At 41.6% G+C, this 21,273-nt stretch overlaps 1 protein-coding gene across 1 annotated transcript in view; it reads right to left on the reverse strand.

The window, feature by feature from the left end:
- The window catches only part of LRP12 (LDL receptor related protein 12), a 59,065-nt gene that overhangs the window by 23,810 nt on the left and 13,982 nt on the right, over positions 1-21,273 (reverse strand). The window contains exon 2 of the mRNA XM_031591118.2: positions 1,102-1,158. Within this exon, the coding sequence (XP_031446978.2) occupies positions 1,102-1,158 (57 nt within the window). The remainder of the gene's footprint in view (positions 1-1,101; positions 1,159-21,273) is intronic.

A 21,273-nucleotide genomic window follows, 5' to 3' on the forward strand; every position in this document is an offset into this window, starting at 1 on the left:
CTTGGTGCGTTATTGTTGAAAAAACAACATTCTAGATGACGAAGCACCAGAAAGGATAGCAAAGATCTTCTGTAATTAGCCTTTTGACAGTCTTTGTGTGGCAAACAATGGAAGGTGAAAAGAAGGTTGTATGGTGTAACAGAGACCATTTGCTGACAGCACGTTTATCTAAAAATTGAACTGTGTACACAAACACTAATGTAATGCTTGAAACCACACTGCAAGAATACCTGCAGCACAGTGTGCAGGCTGTTGTCAAGAAGGAATTAGCATTTTGACTTTAAGAAAAAAGTGTCAAAATCATTTTGATTTTGATGGCTTAACAGCAGCTGCCCTATGAACATAATCAGGCTTCTATTCTTCTACCCATATTCTGAGTGTCTGTATCACAGAAGTGCAAAGCACGACCAGCTCTGCTGACACTGAAGAACAAAGCACAGACACTGGTATCACCTACTGCCTTACTGGACATACGGTCACACCACTAAAACCAAACAGGGGTGGCTGTAGCTGCTGCCCAGAGGCCCAGGACAGAGTGACTGGAAGAGAACGAAGCAATCTTTGAGCAACATTTGCTGCTATTTTGCCCCATACTCTCCCGACATCTCATCAGTTTCTCAGTTTCATGAGTCCTAAAATTCTTTCTTTTCTTGTATTAAATAAACTGTGCAGTCAAGTGTACAGTAGTTTCAGTTACAGCTTCAATCTAATCAGGTGAAACGCATAACTCCTGGATTTATATTATTTGATAGTAGCAGTGTTCAAAATTACATTTCAATAAATTTCATTTCACAAAAAAACTTTACTGTGGAAAGAAAATATCAATTCAACTTAAACCAACTTTTCTCTTAGTTCAATGTTTGTATGGAAAAATAATTAAGCAGTCCACTAAGAAAGGCATAATCTGTTCATGAGCATGCAGGTATCAATTTTATCTTATGAGAATTTTTCCATGTTCCAGTTGCTTCATTCCTTATTACATGCTGCAAAAGGCAGTAATAATTTTTATAGCCAAATATCTCTTCATAAGATACCAGGTGGCTTTCAATATTTACTATTTAAGTCATGCATGAAATTTAAACATTACAAAAAATGACTTACCCGTTGACACTCCTGAAATATGCACATTTTCAGAATGTTCTGCAAGAGCACCATTTCCTAAAATTAAACATAATGAATAAGCTAATTTCCAAGATAAAATTTGTAAAAATTCTTCAGATACCCTTTTACAGAAGAGAAAGAACAAAACCAAAGTATTTTAATTAATATCAAGTGTTACAAGGCCCAGGTTTGTTTTATGATAGAAGTTAGAGAAGAGCTAGAGGAAAAAGTTATTATACAACAAAAATAAAAACAACCACCATTAATGTTTTAAGAACAATCACATATAATAGAAAGTTAAGAAAGTGAGGATAGTAGCAAAATTCTGAGAAACTTCAGATATTTTAGATGGAAGATTCAGAATTATTTTTCTATCAATTGTTGTTGTTTTCAAGAAAGGTTTATTTCAATACACCTTCCCCATCTCCTCCTGGATAGAAATGCTATGGCTATATAGACAGTTCTAGCAAAACAAGTATCCATTTCACACTGAATGTGGCCTACACTCTTTTCCAGGAAGATGTTCCAGATAAATCCAAGAACTAGCTACCCCACCAACGTTCACTGCATCTTTTCTCTTAACCTCTATTTCTTAAAACCAAATCTCCCAGACATTTCAGGAGAAGAGAGCGACTTTTATAAATAAGCTGCTCTGAACACAGGTGGTCAATCTCAAATTTGAAATGTATGAATGGGACAAATTTTAAACCCATCAGTCACACTTCCTCCAAGTCTTGTTCTATTGTAGATGTGCTACATTACACCTGTTTTTAAACAGGCAAAATCATTGTTCTACACCGGTGCAACATACCTGCAAGACCCTGGGGGTAACAAGATCCTTAAGGACATACAAAAAAACAAATTCCTCTTACACCGAGCTTGCAAGGCTGCTGACTCAGTTGACCTGGAACACAGATCTATGGAAGCATCTCAACACCTCTCAGTTGCAGTGCTTACAAATAAAAAATGCTTCAGAAATTCCTCCCAAGGTTGACACTAAATAGAAAAAGCCAATTTTTCACTTCCCAAAGAATGAAAACAATTGGAAGACTTATTATCAGAATTTATAGGATAATATTAAGTCTACTTTTTTCTTTTACTGTCCAATCCAAATTTGGGATCTTAAAGGGGAAGTTTTTCTTTTCCCCATATTTTACATGCTAATTTCATTACAGATATTTACATACCAAGTTGCTTTTTTAAAAAAAAGTTCCCACTGTGATTCCCCTATAAGTTCCAAAGGCACAAATCCACAAAAAATGACTTTAAGTACCGTATCAGAGAGCAACTATTATCCATTAAATTATTTGCAAAAATCAAGTGTATCTGTAATTTTAAAAAAAATCTATTAGACTCTTAGAATTACTTAGGTTGGAAAAGACCTTAAAGATCACCAAGTCCAACCACAAATTGTATTCTACAAATACTTCCTCTATTTTGCACATAACTTGACATGCCAAGGAACGCTTCTCACTCATTTCGCATCTTCAGTAACACTTAGCTCTACATTTACAAAATAACACCATCTTTGATACAAAGGGGTTTTATTTATAACAGATTCCACGTGAGCACTTTTCCGATTGTTTTGTTTTCTATTATTGCAATCAACATAAGAAAAATGTTACCATACTTCAAGATCTTTAGTTTTAAGTCTTGCAAATTATAGTAGCAATTATTCACCAATTGTATATTTTCAAAGAGGGCCCATTTAGAGAGAGATGCAAGGCATATACAAAAGATTTTGAAAAAATAAACTATAAATAATAACCAGAAGCATACTAAAATGGAAACTCGGACCTAAATCCTGTACACATTCACTTAGAATTGTTAGAAGAAAAGAACACCAGTTTGCAAAATGGAACACTAATATTTTCCTTCTAAAGACGCTCTGTGATCAAACAGTTGAATTCAACACGGTGACGTTATATTTATTTTCAGGCTACCTTCTGCATTTAGTCAGAAGCACTAATGTGTGATGACAAAGACAATGCAGATCCAAATACTATAAAACCAAAGGAAGCTTTTTTATTTCATTCCCCATAACCCTTCATTAAAGAATAGGTGAAGCTTAAAAAGTTTTCAAATTATGATTTCCTTCTTTTTCATTCGAAACTCTCCCTGAAATACTGTGTTCAGATGCTATATAAACATTATTAACTGCTGGCACCTTTATAAAATCCCTAGACAATGATCCTTACAAGATCTCAAGAATTCTGTACTCAGCACTGGTGGGGCCACACCTTGAGCACAGTGTTCAGTATTGTGCCCCTCCCTACAAGAAAGACATTGAGGCCCTGGACTATGTCCAGAGTAGGGCAATGAACAGTTGGACTGGATGATCTTGCAGGTCTTTTCCAAGCTTAGTGATTCTATGATTCCATGATAATTGTGTTACACAGTTCCATATAGACCAAGTGCTCTAGAACATCAATATACTAGATAATAGAACAGTAATTTTCATTAAAATATGGTAATGTTATTATCTTTGAAATTCCTTTGGGTCTATTTAATACAGCAGAATATATTAAAAAATTTCTTATGTCAACCAACGAGCTTTCATATTTCTTGATGTTTTCAAGCAGCTTGCTCCTATTTGAAAGTGAACTCTGAAACTTCAACAGGCACCCCCAGCAGAAGTGATGCAAAGGCTGGCTGTGCCTGGCTGCAGACACTGGGTGCACACGGGGCCGGAGGGAAGCACAGCACAGCTCACATACTGGGCTACTCTGCCTGGGAGAAATCAACTCTCGTTTTCAAAACCTGACTTTTCTTTTTTCCTGGTGATTCTTTTAAAAAATCATTAGTATATACAGGATGGTATCATCTCCTTATTAAATACATGAGACAAATGGACAAGAGCTATTTAATGTCACTGAAGCTTAAGACAATAAAGGCAAGACAAATTTACTCCTGTAGCTTAAGATAAGGGTAGCAACCACATTTAAGTAAGAAAATTCAAATGAATGGGGCTCAAGATAAAAACAAGCATTCCCCACAGGGTTTTTTGTTTGTTTGCTCATTTTTAAAACAAAATACAATCTTTGTAAAATAGGATATGAGACTTCTTAAACTACAGTTAACAGGTTTAATGAAAGCACAGAAAATACTTCTAAGGATTTTCTAATATGGTGCACGTTTGTTGTTACCACTGCTGACAGCAGACCTAAAAGATCACTTGACTGGAACCAAAAGTTAGCCAGCTCATTATTACAGCAGTTTGACTGTTTATTGGGTATATCTGTAATCAGGAAACGTCTTCATTTGAGATACTTTCCTGTCTCAAATAACTTTAAAAGTTCCTTGCATGTTCTAAGTATGGTTACAGTTTAAGTACGGACCAGCTACTGATTGGGATGGACTCCTCCAGAAAATCCTAGTTTACACAGGTCACTCCAGTAGTGCCTCATATTTATTTCCACGGAAACTACAACAGATACAAAGAGCACAGTAATACTATTTGAGAGAGCAAGTTCTCAGCTACAAATCACTTTTTTTTTTTTTAACCACAGTCACCACTATTAACTGCGCATTTTCACCAGCAATGAACAAGAATCCGCGTGCTGTGCTCACAAAAAAAAACCTGCACCAGAGGTGACCCACAGTCACTGCTGCCACTGCAGAAATGCACCACCCACTGCCTGACTGTGCTCATACCCAATGTTTGGTTTCCATTACTGTTCAGCAAGCGTCAGAAGAAAAAAAACAAACATGACCTTTGTCTTCTGCATGGAATCTGGAGAGGAAATCAAACTACACAGAAGATAAGAACCAGTCCTGGAAGATATCTGACTCATTAATATCATTTGAATTTCAGCACAAACAGGAAAATAAATGGATGCTGGAAGATGGGGCAGGAAGCAAGAAAAACATCACAGCAGTACACTTACATCCAACACCAACAAATTACAGAAAATATGAAGAAAAAAAAAAACAAACGGAAGATTTAATGTCTGAAAAACATGCTATGATTGAAAAACATAGCTATAGGGTTCTATATATTTGACAGCCACACTGCCATGCAATGCTTGGACTAACACAGAGCCCACACATAGAGCTGCGGCTTTCCTTTCAGGTCTGCCCCCTGTGAGCCTCCTGCCCAATGGCACGCTCACTTGAGATATCAAATAATCACTCTAATTAAAACCTTGTTTCAGTTTCAGTTTGACTAAAAGTAGTAAAATGAATGCATGGTTAACTGATGAGTACTGTAGTAGTGCACCGTAAAGATGTGCTACGTGTGGATTTGTCCACTGTGATAGTGAAATTTAATTTTATTTAATTCCTCGTTTGTAAGAGGAATATTTATCTTGGGACTGAATTAAATTCAAACAGTGTTTAACAAAGAAATTAACTTCACTGTTGAAATGAAAAATGGGGGGAAAAAAAAATTCACAGTAGAAAACACAAACTTATTTCTGTGGACAAATAACTCATTGATTTAGGAACAGAAGAATCACACTACCATATCTGCACTGATGCTAAAGGATTAAGCCTCTGACGTTAGCTTTTACAGCCCGATTACAGCCACCTATACTGGAATTGTGTAAGCTGAGGAGCTGCAGTAACCAGATGACTGAGGGGAGAGATCTTTTCCTAAACTACCTTATATTAAAGCATCACGCAGCGCTTAACGGATTCCACATAAGTAGGCTGGGCTTGATATTTCTCTTGGACTACATTCATCAGGGAGACTTTATCAAATCCACTTCTTTATATCATGGACTTCCAAATACTTTTCCTTATGGTACATACTCAGCTTGCTTTAAATCAGACAATACACTTCTCAAACTTCCTTTCTTCATCCTATTTCCAAGATTCCCATCCTATTCTGTATCAGAAAGAACAAGCTCGACTTATTTACAGACTTGCCAGCTGTACTAATCTGCACCAATTTGTAGTTCTAACTAACCAAATGTGACAAATCTGAAACTACACTTCCATAAATAAACTGTTGGTGCCCTACATATCTCACCACTAAAAAGTCCTTTAACAACAGCCCGATAGTACAGTAGTCCAAAAATGGCCTAGAGTATGGGAACTGGAAACATCCACGTCTCCACAGAATTACAGCAAACTTCTTGTAAGTGACTCTAGTTGCCAGCACGTTTTGTGCTAATGACAGGCAGCAGCCATCCCACCCCCACCTCCCGCAGATACCCAAGGACTGTTTTGCACCATGAGCTGCACCACACAGCGCTGAGGCTGAACTGCAGCTCTGCCAAATCTTTGGGAGAGGGGCAAAGGCTGCCTGCCTGGCTGTCATACAGTCTAAGGCATACCTGTGCTGAATCTGAAGGGAAGATGTAGTATCTCACAGCACAGCATGGGTGAGACCAACTGAGAAGCGAGTACTACTTCCCTCCTCCAGATAAAACGTGCTCAGCGTGCAACCAAAAATACTACACTGAATTACTTTACATCCACCTCACACGCAATGTATGTGAGAAGGAAATTACACAAGATTCATCTGAGTCTTTCTGCTCATCTACAACTTCTCATCTTTTGAGCACTTTGCACTTGTATTTGTTAAACTGCTGTATGTTTAGAATTAACATTTCTGATGCGGGGATTTACCTGCATCAGAGAAATCCCAGACTGGGAGAATTCATTGAAAGCAGCCCTGCAGAGAAGGATTTGGGGGTTCCAGTCAATGAAAAGCTGGACATGAGCCAGCAGTGTGCGCCTGCAGCCCAGAAGGCCAAGAGTACCTTGGGCTGCATCAACAGAGGGTGACAGCAGGCAGATGGAAGGAATTGTCCCCCTTTGCTCTACTCTTATGAGGACCCACCTGCAGTGCTGTGTCCAGACCTGGAATCCCCAGCTCAAGAAGAACATGGAGCTGTTGGAGTGGGTCCAGAGGAGGCCACAAAGATGATCAGAGGGCTGGAGCACCTATCCTATGAAGAAAGGCTGAGGGAATTGGGGATGTTCAACCTGGTAAAAAGAAGGCTCCAGGGAGACCTCACTGTGGCATTCCAGTACTTAGAAGTTCATAAACAGAAGGGAGAGTGACTATTTACGTGGTCTGATAGCGACAGGACAGGGGGCAACAGTTTTAAGCTACATGAGGGTAGATTAGATCAGATGTTAGGCAGAAATTCTTTACTTAGAGGGTGGTAATGCAATTCCAGAGGCTGCCCAGAAAGATGTGGGTGCCCCATCCCTGTAGCTGTTCAAGGCCATACTAGATGGGGCCCTGGGCAGCCTGAGCTGGGGGGCAGCAGCCCTGCCCGTGGCACAGCAATGGAACTGGATGAGCTTTGAAATCCCTTCTGATCCAAATCATTCTGTGATCAATATTCACAATTACAACAGCAAAGAGTTGCATGTCCACAGGAATACGGCTGCACAGCACACAACAAATTCTGGTTATGTGATACAGACAGTATTTTCCATAATCTCAAATGGATGTGAGGGCACAAGAGAGTTTCAAGTTGCTATTTCACCCTTTATAATCTATAAAAGTTTCTGAGAATATTTCTGGCTTCTCCTCTTCTTTTTTCCCCCCTACGCAAAACATGTCCTCCTACCACTGCAGAATCCTTTTACAGAAATTCATAATTTGCCTTCCTCAGAAGACAGGATCAGAGCTATGTGTGAAACTTCAACATCATAAAGAAATTAAAGTTGAGCAAATAGCTGAAGTATTTGAAACTTACCCTCTCAGAACAGTTCATGAAATGAACAGTGTTATTGCTACAGGGAATGCTTCAACCTGAGGTGTGGCTGAGCTGAGAGCACACAGTCCACTGGAGCCAGGCAACATTCGCTGTGCCCCTGCACCCAGTAGCACAGCAAAGCAACAGCATTCCCAGATTCCTACAGAAACCAGTCACCGCCCTTACAGGTGACACCACTTCCTGCCTTCCGAAGCCACATCATCCACTAGAGATGGAATCAATACGCTGGGGCACCAGTAAGCTATTTCAATTAACTAATCAACGTAAGATTAGCAACGCAGTCACTTCCTGCCAACAGTCCCTATTACTGCTTTCTGTGTAGTACTTTGCATCTCTGACCAAAAACTTTTGTCAGATACCCAACCACAGCTTCTCTAAAAAAGGGCATTTTAGCATAAGCTTATACGTTTTATGACAAAAGGCAACTAAAAAAGCATCGTAATAATGACACACTTCTAGGTGTTAAATGATTAATAACCCCAGTTTAGTTGAAGAACTTTTGGAAGGGTTATTGATCAACAGTTTGCTATTAATTAGTTGCCTGCAGTGCTCTGTCGTATTTCCTACTGGATGACAGAAATTTCAGCTGGTCATTTTGTTAAATATCATTAAGCTGTGCAGTAAGGTGTTAATTACCCTTTCAGGTAAGAGAAGAATTAAATAACCATTTGTTATAATATGAAATTACGCAAGCAGCATGACAGAAGCACTGAGACAAAGCCTTATTGCTGTGCAGACATCAGCTGAAATCTACTAAAAGCAAATTGAGCAGAGTGACAAGATTTATTTCAAATCCCTATAACAGAACATCTGCTACAAAGAAGATACAGTGAATATATATTTTAAATTTCAAATGGTGGAAGTAAATGTTCTTGTGAAATGAGAAAGTTTTGTATAATCCAATGCCACAATAGCATAATTAATTTCTTAATTAAGGAAATAATAAAAATGACTATACTGAAATAGTGGCATATTTAAATGTGGTTATGACAAAAGCACAAAACAAGCACATAAAATGTCACTGTAAAAACAGTAATGCAAGGCGTTTGTTTATAATAATGCTTCTACTTTATGATGTACCATTTTTATTTTAGGCCAACTGATGTACTTTATTTAGGAAACTAACAGAAGAACTAGAGAATCTATTCTGCAATCGAAATACAGTCAATTTATATATACCTATATATATATCTATATATCTATATCTATATCTATATATCTATATCTATCTATCTATCTATCTATATATATATATATATATTTAACTTCTTACAGCAACCACTATCTGACTTTCTTCTAGAAGACACTAATTCACAAGACATTCCTACTACTTATGTGTACACAGTCCCATGGGCCACACTTCAGCCAGTCCAAAGAAAGCCCTTCAGAAACGTGTATGACATAAGCATTAAATCTTCAGTGTAACTTATTTTGCTCCACAAAGCTGCTCCTGCGAGGCCGCAGGACCTGTCATCACAGTCCCTCATCCTACTATGTACCACAAGAAGTGTGATCGGCTCTGGCAGCTTCAGCTCTATCAGTGAGGCTCCATCTCAATGCCAGGCATGCCCTTCTGATTTCCCACAGCCATTCAGTATGAGGAACACAAGCTCTTTTTTTGGACTCATTAGACACAGTGTACACAATCCCAACTGTGAATTTTGTGTCATGAGACACAAAATAAAGCATTTACAAGATTCCATATAAACCATAATGAGTCTAGAGGCCCACAGCCCTTCACTACTATTGTTCTTCATGCCAGTCTTTGCCAGCCAGATGAGGATGGAGCATCTCAGTACCACTGTGAGTTCCACTGGCTGCAATGAGTGAACATCTGGAAGATGCTGCAGGCTGCAAAGCGAGCTCACCATTCCTGCTGTATAAGTATGGCGTGGCTTCTCTGCCACCTTCCATCCTTTCTCTGTCCTTCTGGAAGCAGCAGCTCCCCGCTGCTGTCAGTCAACTATGCAAACAACCAGCAGTTCTGGCTGTGCCAGCAGGAGGGACTTGTGCAAAGCTCTTTCCAAAGTGTTTCCTGCTCTGCCTTTCATACAATTACCAAGATAACCCAAGGTTCCTCTGGAATAGGTCCTAAGAAGAACCCAAGCAGTAGCTATAGCAACTCTGATCTAATGCTACAGGTGGAAAAAATACCATTTTGTGCCTTTTATGTAACATGGTATACGAAAATACCTATTAATTTCACTATACAATATTTGAGTACGTTGTCATTAAAACATTTTTAACTCAGGGTGTTTTAGTTATTCATTTGCGAGGGCATTTGTGTGAAGGTTTCAGCAAATAGCAGTGTAAGCTTCTCAGCTGTAGTTAGAAGAAGGGGGGGACAGAAAAGAACCTGGGTGGTTTTTCTTCTTCCCTCGCTCAAATATTCCACAAACTATTTATAGACATACTTGGCAGCCAGCGGTGGAAATTGGAAATCTAGCAGAGACGCTGGCTCAGATTCAACAAGATTCCTGATTTTAAGCACATAAGTAGTTCTATTCACGTCAAACCCCATACTTCTGCTCAGCCAGGTATGAAGTAAGTCCCTTGACTGACATCGCTGCCTGTGAGCCCTGCATGCTCTCCCTCGGGGTGGTAATCTGGCACAGCACTTTGGATTAGCCACGTTGAGAGCTGGAGAAAAAAAAACAATCCTAAAAACAATGAAATTGTTCAAAGCGTAACATTATAGCTAAGTCTCAAATAACACAAAGGAGAGGAAAAGGCAGAAGACAACAAACTAGGCATAAAAAAAAAGACATGCAGGCAGTATGGTCTCTTAACTAAATTATCTCCTTGGTAAGGCTTTAACATGGACTTCAGCACCTATTGTTAACTGATTACATCCTATCATAAATGCACATCTAACAACGTGCCCTCCTATCTGAAAACATACCGCTGCTGTACTACTTACAAGCCTTGAAAAGCCAGAGCCTCTGATTTTAAACAGCTATGTTTAAAGATAATAAAGCTCAATTATTTTACCAAAGCGCTGTTCAGAGCATCTGTACACGTTCAACTGCAGTAACTGTTCTTCTCCTTCGAAATCCCACTTCAGAAACTAAAAGTATTTCTCATTTGAGAAGTGCTAGACTAGAGAAAATTTTGAAGTGTGGGCTGCACAGTGTGCATACAGTAGGGGGAAAAAGCATTTCAGATTTGATTCATGCTCTCCACATGCTTCACACTTTTATCTACTATAGTTTCTTTATATTGTTGCAGCAGTAAAATATCTGGCTTAGCTTTTGCTCCATGCAGGTTTAGATTGATTTCCCTTCTAAATTCCTTGTAACAGTAGGAACAAATGGTAGCAGGCACTGTCTGCCTACACATACAGCCGGTATATTACGAATGTAAAAGGAATAAATCCAAAAAGCATCAACAGTCAAGCAGAAGATTTCAGACATAAGATGGTAAAAGCAGAGCTTCGAGTCATATATTCTTAAGATATAGTACTGCCAGGTATCTCGTCGTCTTTTGAAGACTTGACTCTGTTCTGTCTTGAAGAAGTACCAATGGAAGAAATGAAATCATCATTCAAAAACTAATACAGCAGCCATCATAAATCTAACATAAGCCTGCAGGAATGAAAGCATTATCTGCCATTACCCCAAGAATCCCTACCAGGAACCCTCAAAACATCTAAACTTCTAGTTCCAGATGACAGCATGACTCAGATTTACGACTGATTTTTTTCCAAAAGAGCCTTAAGTAGTGTAGGAGTACTTTCTGCTGGGGGAGGGAAGGGGACAAGGAGAATCACGAGGATTTTAAAGAGATGGAAAACACAGCTCCACTGCCATTTCTTTATTATAAGGCCTACATCTCATGTGACCAATAGCTCAAAACAGAAGATAAAAATACGAGTCATGGATCTAAAAAATAAAGTAATAATAATAATAATAGTAATAGTAGCAGCCTAGGATACATCCTGACAATAATGGTCTCCAAATCCAGAAAGCATTAAGCCTGTTGGCTTCATACTATAAAACCAATTGCAAAAATTGTTTTTAAGCCCTTATATAACAGATGGGCTAAGATATTACAACTCAGGCACAAATCAAGGAAGAAATTCCAGACATCTGGCATATACAAAATCAGAGGACTGATAGACCTAACTGCAATTTCTGGATTAACTGTGTTCCTAGTGGAACACCAGCCTGAGCTGATCAGGGAATACCAGAGTTAAAGAGTATATACCCACTTACCTGCAACTCTGCCTTCACAAAGGTAACAACAATAAATAAGAATTAGCTGCAAAACATTCCAGCTGCATCCACTATAATGTAACTGAATTGAGTGCAAGCTGTTCACTAGGAAAGATGGTGAAGCAACATATCTTCATGCACATACACTAAATCATACAACATGTACAAAAGTCATAAGATACAGCATGTTTATTGCATCTAGGAAAATACTCTCACATGAAAAATAAAAGTTTTCTTCCCTTCTGCTACTTATTGCTAGAAATAAAACTTTGACAACCTTTAAGACTTCATGTGTTTAGTTTTCTTTTTAATATAAATAAAAAGCACTGCAGAGTTCCCAAGAATGATTGTTTCCTTTAATTTGCAAAAACAAAGTTCTCAGAAACCACAGACCATGCAAATACTTGTGCTGACTTGTCTATGCAAAGTCTGCCAACTGGAGCTTTTAGCTCTCTAGCACCTATTCAGACTGAAACTGAGCTTACAAAAAATGGCACACAGTCTGCCCAGCTACCTTCCTACTCACAGGACAAGAGCCTCTGTCCCTTATTAAGGCTTCACCAAAGCAGTTAGGGAGAAGAAGTAACCCTGCATAGCACAGCTCAGCACAGCACTGTTCGCACAGATTTTAACAACGTGGAAAAAAACACAAGCAAGAAGGGAAGAACTCCTAAGGGAATACAGTCCTTGCCTGTTCCTTCAACTTCTGCAAAACATGGCCTTTGGCTAATTTTGTGCAAACATCCACATACAAAATTCATTTCATTGTATACTTTGAATAATTTGATCTGCTCTAGTTATAGCAGATAGAAATGGAGATGTCACTGAGTTTCGAGTGAACAACAACATGTAGATGAAACCATTCTTACTATTAAGACAACATTCCGAAACCACGTAGTTGTTTCTCTACGGTTGTCAGTTTCAAAATCTTAATCACTATGATAGAAAAAGATATTAATTGACTACCACTATTTTCTAGACTTGTCTGAACTACGCTGTTTATTAAACATCCTCAGGACTTAGGAAGGATAAGGGCTGAACTTGCAGAGCTTGCCAGTCATAACACGTTGCATTCCTTAAAATGCACTGCAAATGGCTTCTGTTGAAGTAGGCAGTCATTACACTGCTTAGGTAGATAGACAGATGTCCAGTAAGATATAAAATTGATTTTCCTAGTATTTTAAATAGCCAAGGCAAACTCCTGGTATGAACACATGTGTACACACTTCACAAGCAGGCACAACACCTGTGTGAGAGTTCTTCATGTAGCAGCTTTCTACTTTCTTCTGTTGAAAACATGTTAGTTTGATTAAAGCAAACAACTGATAAGGAAAACATCCAGTAAAGATTATAAACTGTAAAACTTACTTTCACATGCAAGACCAATGTACACTTTCGCTTTGAAACTGTTACAGCTATGACACAAGTCTGATTCTACAGCAATAAATCTGAGAAGCTCCACAAATATTTTCGTAAGTTTGCAGTCGACACCTACTTTAAAAAGAAAAAAGAATCAAATATAGATCTCCAAGATTCAAACCAGCACTCACTTCCCTCTCTCTGGAAAGCAGATCTTTTTTCTCCTTTCATGTTATCTGCTGTTAATCTTGTGATTCTTGTCCTACAAGACACTGGTGCTGCACCTCACACATTACACGACAGAGTTTAACATCTTTGACTTCAGACAGCATGCAGTGTCTAACACAACATCTACAAAAATGGATTTGAAGAAAGTTTATATTCTCCTTCACTTAGCTCACAGTATCTGTAAAACACAGTGACATACTACCAATCTTTTTCCTAACAGCACAAATAACCATTTATCACGGTTATAGCTTTATTGTATCAGGAACAGTAAAAACAAGAAAAGCAAGTATTGCTCCTCAGAGTTCACTACCTTGTGGAAACTGTGTACGTTACATTTTACCAAGGAACAGACAATTAAAAAAGCACAATACAGAAAGCAATTGGAAATCTCAGCCCATGAGGTGCCAAACCTGGTTCCTAATTTCTAGGTACCACAGCAAAGGCAGTAACATTTGAGGAAAACACCTATGACAGCTTTATGCATCCCACAGAAAGAGCTAACCAGGCAGCGTCAAGCACAAAAAAAGGAACAGACAAACTACAGCAGCATTAGTAAGTGAGAAAGCTATCAGTAAAGACCCACTGCAGATCAACAGGACAGCAAAACCAGGTGAAACAAACAGCTGCTCAGAGCTAACATCCTTCCTTCTCGCTCGCTTCCCTCTTTGCCCCAGATTACCCAAAGTCCAAACTCTTGCACGCCAAAGGTAAAGGTCTGGTCCCTTGGTAATCATGGGAGGCATTCAGGATAGTCTGAATTATGTTGTTTTGGAGGTAGCTATAGAAACAGGTGGATAGCTCATGCGAAACAATTGTAAGAAAGTAGCTGCAATATAAAGAGAGACAGTTAACACTGTCACCTCTATATGCAATGAAAAAAAGTGCACATGACAACTAGAATGCTTTTGAGATTGCAGAGTACTGCAGGGTGCTGGATCCTCTCACCATGGGGATTCACAGTAATTAAAAAAGATAAACAATCTTCTGCTATCACTACCTACAAACAAAAGACTGTTGGACAGTATTATGGCTCCACAACAGCAAAACGAAGCAAAGAAATCCCTTCTGTAGAGTTGAATAAGCATTTGACTTGACATGAGTGTAAGCAGCTGCAATTCAGCAGAGCACAGCAAGCTTTCAAGGCAGCCATGATGCATGGAACTTTGTCCAAGATGACAAAGTTTGTTTCAAAATGCTCCAGTGTATCATTTCTCTGCTATGAGAACACATCCCCAAGACACAGAAATCAGCACTGGTAAACTTGTTTTTTTTTTTTTTTTTTTTTAAGACTGTTATTTCTTATAGAAATTAAACGATCATTATGAATTGTAGGTGCCCCAGTGTACAGTGAAGATTGTAAGACTCTAAATGCACTTTTCTGTACTTACTCTCGATAGAGCCATTAAGAAGAGAGTATCATATAGGTCACAATATCTCAGGTTTTATTTCATTACATTAACCTTAAGCCTGGAAGAAGAGTCCTACATCTTTCAGTTTTATATTACTGTTCTTAATTCAGAATTTGAACTAAATCCTTCTCAGAGAAGTGTGCTGCCTTCCTGGGGCACGGGTCAGGGACATTTCAAAGAAAATTTCTAGGTTGATTCAGCCTTCAGACTACTACCCACTTTTAATAATTCAGGCTGGCAGCAAGGAAGTTGGCAAGGAAAGCCTGAGGTCCATCAAGAAAGACTTCAGGGGAATGGGGCGAATACTAGAAGGAGCTGGGGTGCAGGTGATCTTTTCTTCTACGCCCGTGGTGTCGGGAAAAGGTACAGGGTGGATCCGAAAAACCCAACTCTTAAATAGATGGCTTAAGAGCTGGTGCAGACACAAGAATTTCGGCTTTTTTGACCATGGGGCAATCTACACTGCACCTGGCATGATGGCTGCTGATGCAAGCAGCCTGTCCCTGAGGGGTAAGAGGGTATTAGCTGAAGAATTAGCGGGACTCATTGACAGGTCTTTAAACTAGGAATGAAGGGGGAAGGGGGCAAAATAAAGGCTACTGGGGTTGAACGGTTCATTCGAGGGATTGTACCAAACTATGTGGGCAATGATGGCAGGGTGCAAAAGGAGGGAGTAGGGCAGGGGGATGCTGGGGATGCTGCTGTTCTAGCGGATCCTGGATCGCTTATGAAGGTGGTGAGACGGACAGCCCGGCTGAAGTGCCTTTATACTAATGCACGAAGCCTGAGTAACAAGAAGGAGGAACTGGAAACTGTGATGCATTCTGAAAGTTATGACATTGTTGCTATCACAGAAACATGGTGGGATGACTCCCACAATTGGGATACTGCCATCGACGGCTATAGACTCTTTAGGAGAGATAGGAGAGGTAGGAAGGGTGGGGGAGTTGCTCTCTATGTCAGAGATTGGATAAACTGTGAGGAGCTCCCCATGAGAAACAGTCAAGAACAGGTTGAGAGCCTGTGGGTTAGGATTAGAGATGGGACTAATAAAGGTCAGCTGGTATTAGGGGTATACTACAGGCCACCTGACCAAGGGGAGGCTGCTGATGAGGCTTTCTTGCTCCAGATGCGTGAGGCGTCTGCCTCACGGGCTCTTGTCCTGGTGGGGGACTTCAACCATCCGGACATTTGTTGGAAAAACCACACGGCGAGCTGCAAGAGCTCCAGAAGGCTCTTGGAATCCATTGATGATAGCTTTCTGGTTCAGGTATTGGACAGACCGACCAGAGGTCAAGCGTTGCTGGACCTGCTGCTCACCAACGCTGAGGAGATCATCAAAGGCGTCAAGGTTGGAGGATGCCTAGGCTCCAGCGATCATGCCCTGGTTGAGTTTGTGATCTCAAGCGATGTGGGCCTGGTAAAGAGCAGGACCAGGACGCTGAACTTTAGAAGAGCAGACTTCAAGCTACTCAATGGAATGCTGGCCAAGATCCCCTGGCGCGCTGCCCTCAAAGATAAGGACGTTGAGGAGAGCTGGCTGCTCTTCAAGGATGCCCTCCTGGCAGCACAAGAGGTCTCCATTCCCCTGATTAAGAAAGTGGGCAGGAGAGGTAGAAAACCGGCATGGCTCAGCAAGGACCTGCTAAGAGAACTGAGGGTGAAGAAAGGGGTGTACAAGCTCTGGAAACAAGGCTGTGTCACCTGGGAAGAATACAGGGATGCCGTCCGGACTTGCAGACGTGGGATCAGGAAAGCCAAGGCGCAGGCAGAACTGAACTTGGCCAGGGACGTGAAAAACAATAAGAAAACCTTCTACAGGTACATTGGCCAGAAGAGACAGGCCAAAACGGGCGTACCTACTTTGGTAAATTTAAAAGGAGAAATGGCTTCAACAGATGAAGAGAAAGCTGAGGTGCTGAATGAGTTCTTCACCTCGGTCTTCACTGGTGGCCAGGATTCTAGTCTTTTTCATGTCCCTAAGTCTTGCACCCCCATACCTCTATGTGGGGACCAAGGAGGTAAATCCCTCCCCACTGTAAGGGTTGAGCAAGTCCGAGAGTGCCTCCTTAGACTGAATGAGTATAAGTCTATGGGGCCAGATGGCGTGCATCCCAGGGTCCTGAAGGAGCTGGCTGAGGTGGTTGCTGAGCCGCTCTCCATCATATTTGAGAAGTCGTGGCTGTCAGGTGAGGTCCCGGACGATTGGAGGAAGGGTCACGTCACTCCCATTTACAAGAAGGGGAGCAGGGAGGACCCGGGTAACTACAGGCCGGTGAGTCTCACCTCCATGCCTGGGAAGATTATGGAACAGATCCTCCTGGACAATATGCTTGATCACATAAAGAACGAGCACGTGATCCTAGATAGCCAGCATGGCTTCACCAGGGGAAGGTCATGCTTAACTAATCTTGTGGCCTTCTATGATGGAGTGACGGCATTGGTGGACGAAGGGAAGGCAACTGATGTCATTTACCTGGACCTGAGCAAGGCCTTTGACATGGTCCCCCATCACATCCTCATCTCCAAACTGGAGGGAAGTGGATTTGACGGGTGGACAACTAGATGGATAAGCAATTGGTTGAAAGGCCGCAGACAGAGGGTGGTGGTCAATGGCTCTATGTCCAGGTGGAGGCCGGTAACGAGCGGTGTCCCTCAAGGGTCTGTCTTGGGACCGGTGCTCTTTAACATCTTTATTAATGACATCGATGAGGGAATGGAGTGCACCCTCAGCAAGTTTGCTGATGACACCAAGCTGAGTGGTGCAGTCGATACGGTGGAGGGAATGGAGGCCATTCAGAGGGACCTTGACAGGCTGGAAAGCTGGGCTCGGGTGAACCTAATGAGGTTCAATAAGGCAAAGTGCAAGGTTTTGCACTTGGGCCGGAAGAACCCCAGGCACCTGTACAGGCTGGGGGGAGTTGTCCTTGAGAGCAGCTCGGCAGAGAAAGACCTAGGGGTCCTGATAGATGAGAAACTTAACATGAGCCAGCAGTGCGCTCTGGCAGCCCGGAAAGCAAATGGGATCCTGGGCTCCATCAGGAGAGGGGTGGTCAGCAGGGATAGGGAGGTGATTGTCCCTCTCTACTCTGCTCTTGTGAGGCCCCATCTGGAGTACTGTGTTCAGGTGTGGAGCCCTCAGTACAAAAAAGACATGGAGATTTTGGAAAGGGTCCAGAGGAGGGCCACGAAGATGATCAGGGGGCTGGAGCACCTCCCCTATGAGGACAGGCTGAGGGAGTTGGGTTTGTTCAGCCTGGAGAAGAGAAGGTTGCGGGGCGACCTCATTGCAGCCTTTCAATATCTGAAGGGAACTTACTCCCAGGAGGGGAGTAAACTCTTCATAAGGGCTGATAATAGCAGGACACGGGGAAATGGTTTTAAGTTAAAAGAGGGAAGATTTAGGTTGGATGTTAGGGGGAAGTTTTTTACTAGGAGGGTGGTTAGATCCTGGAACAGGCTGCCCAGGGATGTTGTGGATGCCCCGTCCTTGGAGGTGTTCAAGACCAGGTTGGACGAGGCTCTGGGCAACCTGATCTAGTAAAGGTGTATGTTTGGTGGCCCTGCTAGGCAGGGGGGTTGGAACTACATGATCCTTGAGGTCCCCTCCAACCCAGGTCATTCTGTGATTCTGTGATTCTGTGATTCTTCTCAAGCCATTCAAATGTGTACACATGCTCCTCTGTTGAGCCACATGCATGTAACCCAGTGCAGCACAATCACAATATGAATCAGAGTACTTCACAAGAAACTGGAAATATTTGTACAATTGATGAGATTAGCATTATTTACCTCAGGGGCAAATAAATCCAAACTTGGTGTAGTAGCTCTGAAACTTCATGTCTTAAATTTAAGTTCACAGCAATTTGAACAAACAGATCTCAGTGAAGTTATAGAGATGACCTCAATACAGGCCCATTTACAGAGGAGTGAGCTGGGTCTTTCACATCCACCTAACGTTACCTTTATCAATGAAGAAGCTCTACAGAGAAGAATCAGGGGGTCCTGATGGATGAAAAGTTTAACATGAGCCAGCAGTGTGCCCTTGCAGTTCGGAAAGCAAATGGTATCCTGGGCACCATCAGAAGGGGGGTGGCCAGCAGGGACAGGGAGGTGATTGTCCCCCTCTACTCTGCTCTTGTGAGACCCCATCTGGAATACTATGTCCAGATCTGAAGCCCCCAGTACAAAAAAGATTGGGAGCTGCTGGAGAGAGTCCAGAGGAGAGCCACAAAGATGATCAGGGGACTGGAGCACCTCCCCTATGAGGACAGGCTGAGGGAGCTGGGCTTGTTCAGCCTGGAGAAAAGAAGTGGAGTCACTGTGGGGTGACCTCATTGCAGCCTTTCAGTACCTAAAGGGAGCCTACAAACAGGAGGGGAATCAACTCTTTGAAAGAGTAGATAATAGCAGGACAAGGGGAAATTGTTTTAAGTTGGAGGAGGGGAGATTTAGGTTGGATGTCAGGGGGAAGTTCTTTACAGAGAGAGTGGTGAGGTGCTGGAACAGGCTGCCCAGAGAGGTTGTGGATGCCCCGTCCCCAGAGGTGTTCAAGGCCAGATTGGATGGGGCCCTGGGCAGCCTGGTCTAGTATTAAATGGGGAGGTTGTTGGCCCTGCATGTGGCAGGGGGGTTGGAGATTCATGATCCTTGAGGTCCCTTCCAACCCTGGCTATTCTGTGATTCTGTGAAAAAGCCCTGTGGAGATGAATGGCCACCTCTGTTAAGGGAAACAGACCTTATGAATGCAGCCATACCTGAGGCTCTGCAATCCCCTCAGCTCCAGCACTGTGCAGGATGGCAAAATGCAGTGTTCTCAGGCCGATGCACATCCAGCTCCATTGGCAGACACTGGAACAGGAGTTCACTCACACACTGTGCTTCCCAATCCCTGAGGACCCTGCGATACTCAGAAAGAAGCCAGAGCATGCCTCAGACTGCAGGAGCTTACCAAAGGTCTCTTCCCCATTGGGACGGTAAGGCAGAGACAGGAGTGAAAATACAGCCACACATGGAGCTCTTATGACAAACGCAACAACAGGAAGAGAGGCTTCAACATAATGAGAGGAATGAATGCCTTGGAGAGCAGAATGTGCTCTAACAAGTATTTCCAAAATCCTTATCACTATTTACTCTGACATTCCTATTCATAATTATCTTCCAGAATGCTATCCCCTACACCTACTCACTCTATCTCCACTTTTACCTCAACACGGCCTCTTTTCAGTTCTTCTCATTTCCCCCTACCTTGGCCAAAAAACATTCTCACATTTGACTTACAAAAGACAAACTTCTTTTCTGCTAAAACTTTTACCAATTTGAGACCTTTTTCTCTTGCAGTTCAATTATAACATCTTAAAAAAAAAACCAAAAAAAACTTAAAAGTGTGGGAAATCTAAACATGTTCCTGCTCGCCCTCCAGAAATCGTCTGCCAGCACTAAAGGGAAGGACTTTGCATGGCTGAAGGTCAGTCCTGCATGTTGGGTAATCGCTGCCCAACGCCGCTGTCTGCCCAGCTCACAACTCAGTACTCCAAAAGCCACCTGAGTTGATCACTTTACTCACTCCCTGTGTAACCTGGCTGAGCATCACCCTGAGATCAGCTCCCAATGCATCACAGCCTAAGAGCGAATGTGTGCATCTGTACATCCCCATTAACTCCTCAGCACTTTGGGCTTATTTCTAATGCGTTTGGGAAAAGAGTAACAGTCCCCAAAATGCAGTTTTAATTTCATAATAATTTATACATTTTTACTTGCATTCCAACACAAATGCTTCCTGGAAAAATTACCTACTTTTAAATGAGATTCCACATAGAATATAATAATTAAGAAAAAATGTTGTACGCTTCTGCTTCCAATGAGATGTCTTCCTTCAACTGGTCTGAAGGTCTCTAAGCAGCAGCAGATCCCCCACTAAGCTTTTTAAAGAAATCTGCATGCATTCACTTAAGAAGGAATAGCTTAAATACACAATGGGCTGTATTTAATATGAGCAGAAGGGGACTGGAGTTTTGGGAATCAGAGAAATCAGATGGTAGTTACATCTGTAAAACCAGACAGGGATAGGAGCTGAAGTTTTAAATACTGTAATAGCAGGAACAGCTGTTCTCAAGTAGCCTCCCTTCAGCTCCACAACAAAAATTCAGCAACTGCATCCTTCCCCAAAGGGTGCCATTCATACTTAAACATGTTAGGACCACTCTTCATCCTTCATCTTCCCTCCTCTGAGTGGTAATTTTCCTGATACAAAGCCTGCCTCCAGGATACGTGTGCTGGGCA

This window comes from Phasianus colchicus, chromosome 3 (genome assembly GCF_987193195.1).
Source record: "Phasianus colchicus chromosome 3, bPhaCol1.hap1.1, whole genome shotgun sequence".
Taxonomy (NCBI): domain Eukaryota; kingdom Metazoa; phylum Chordata; class Aves; order Galliformes; family Phasianidae; genus Phasianus; species Phasianus colchicus.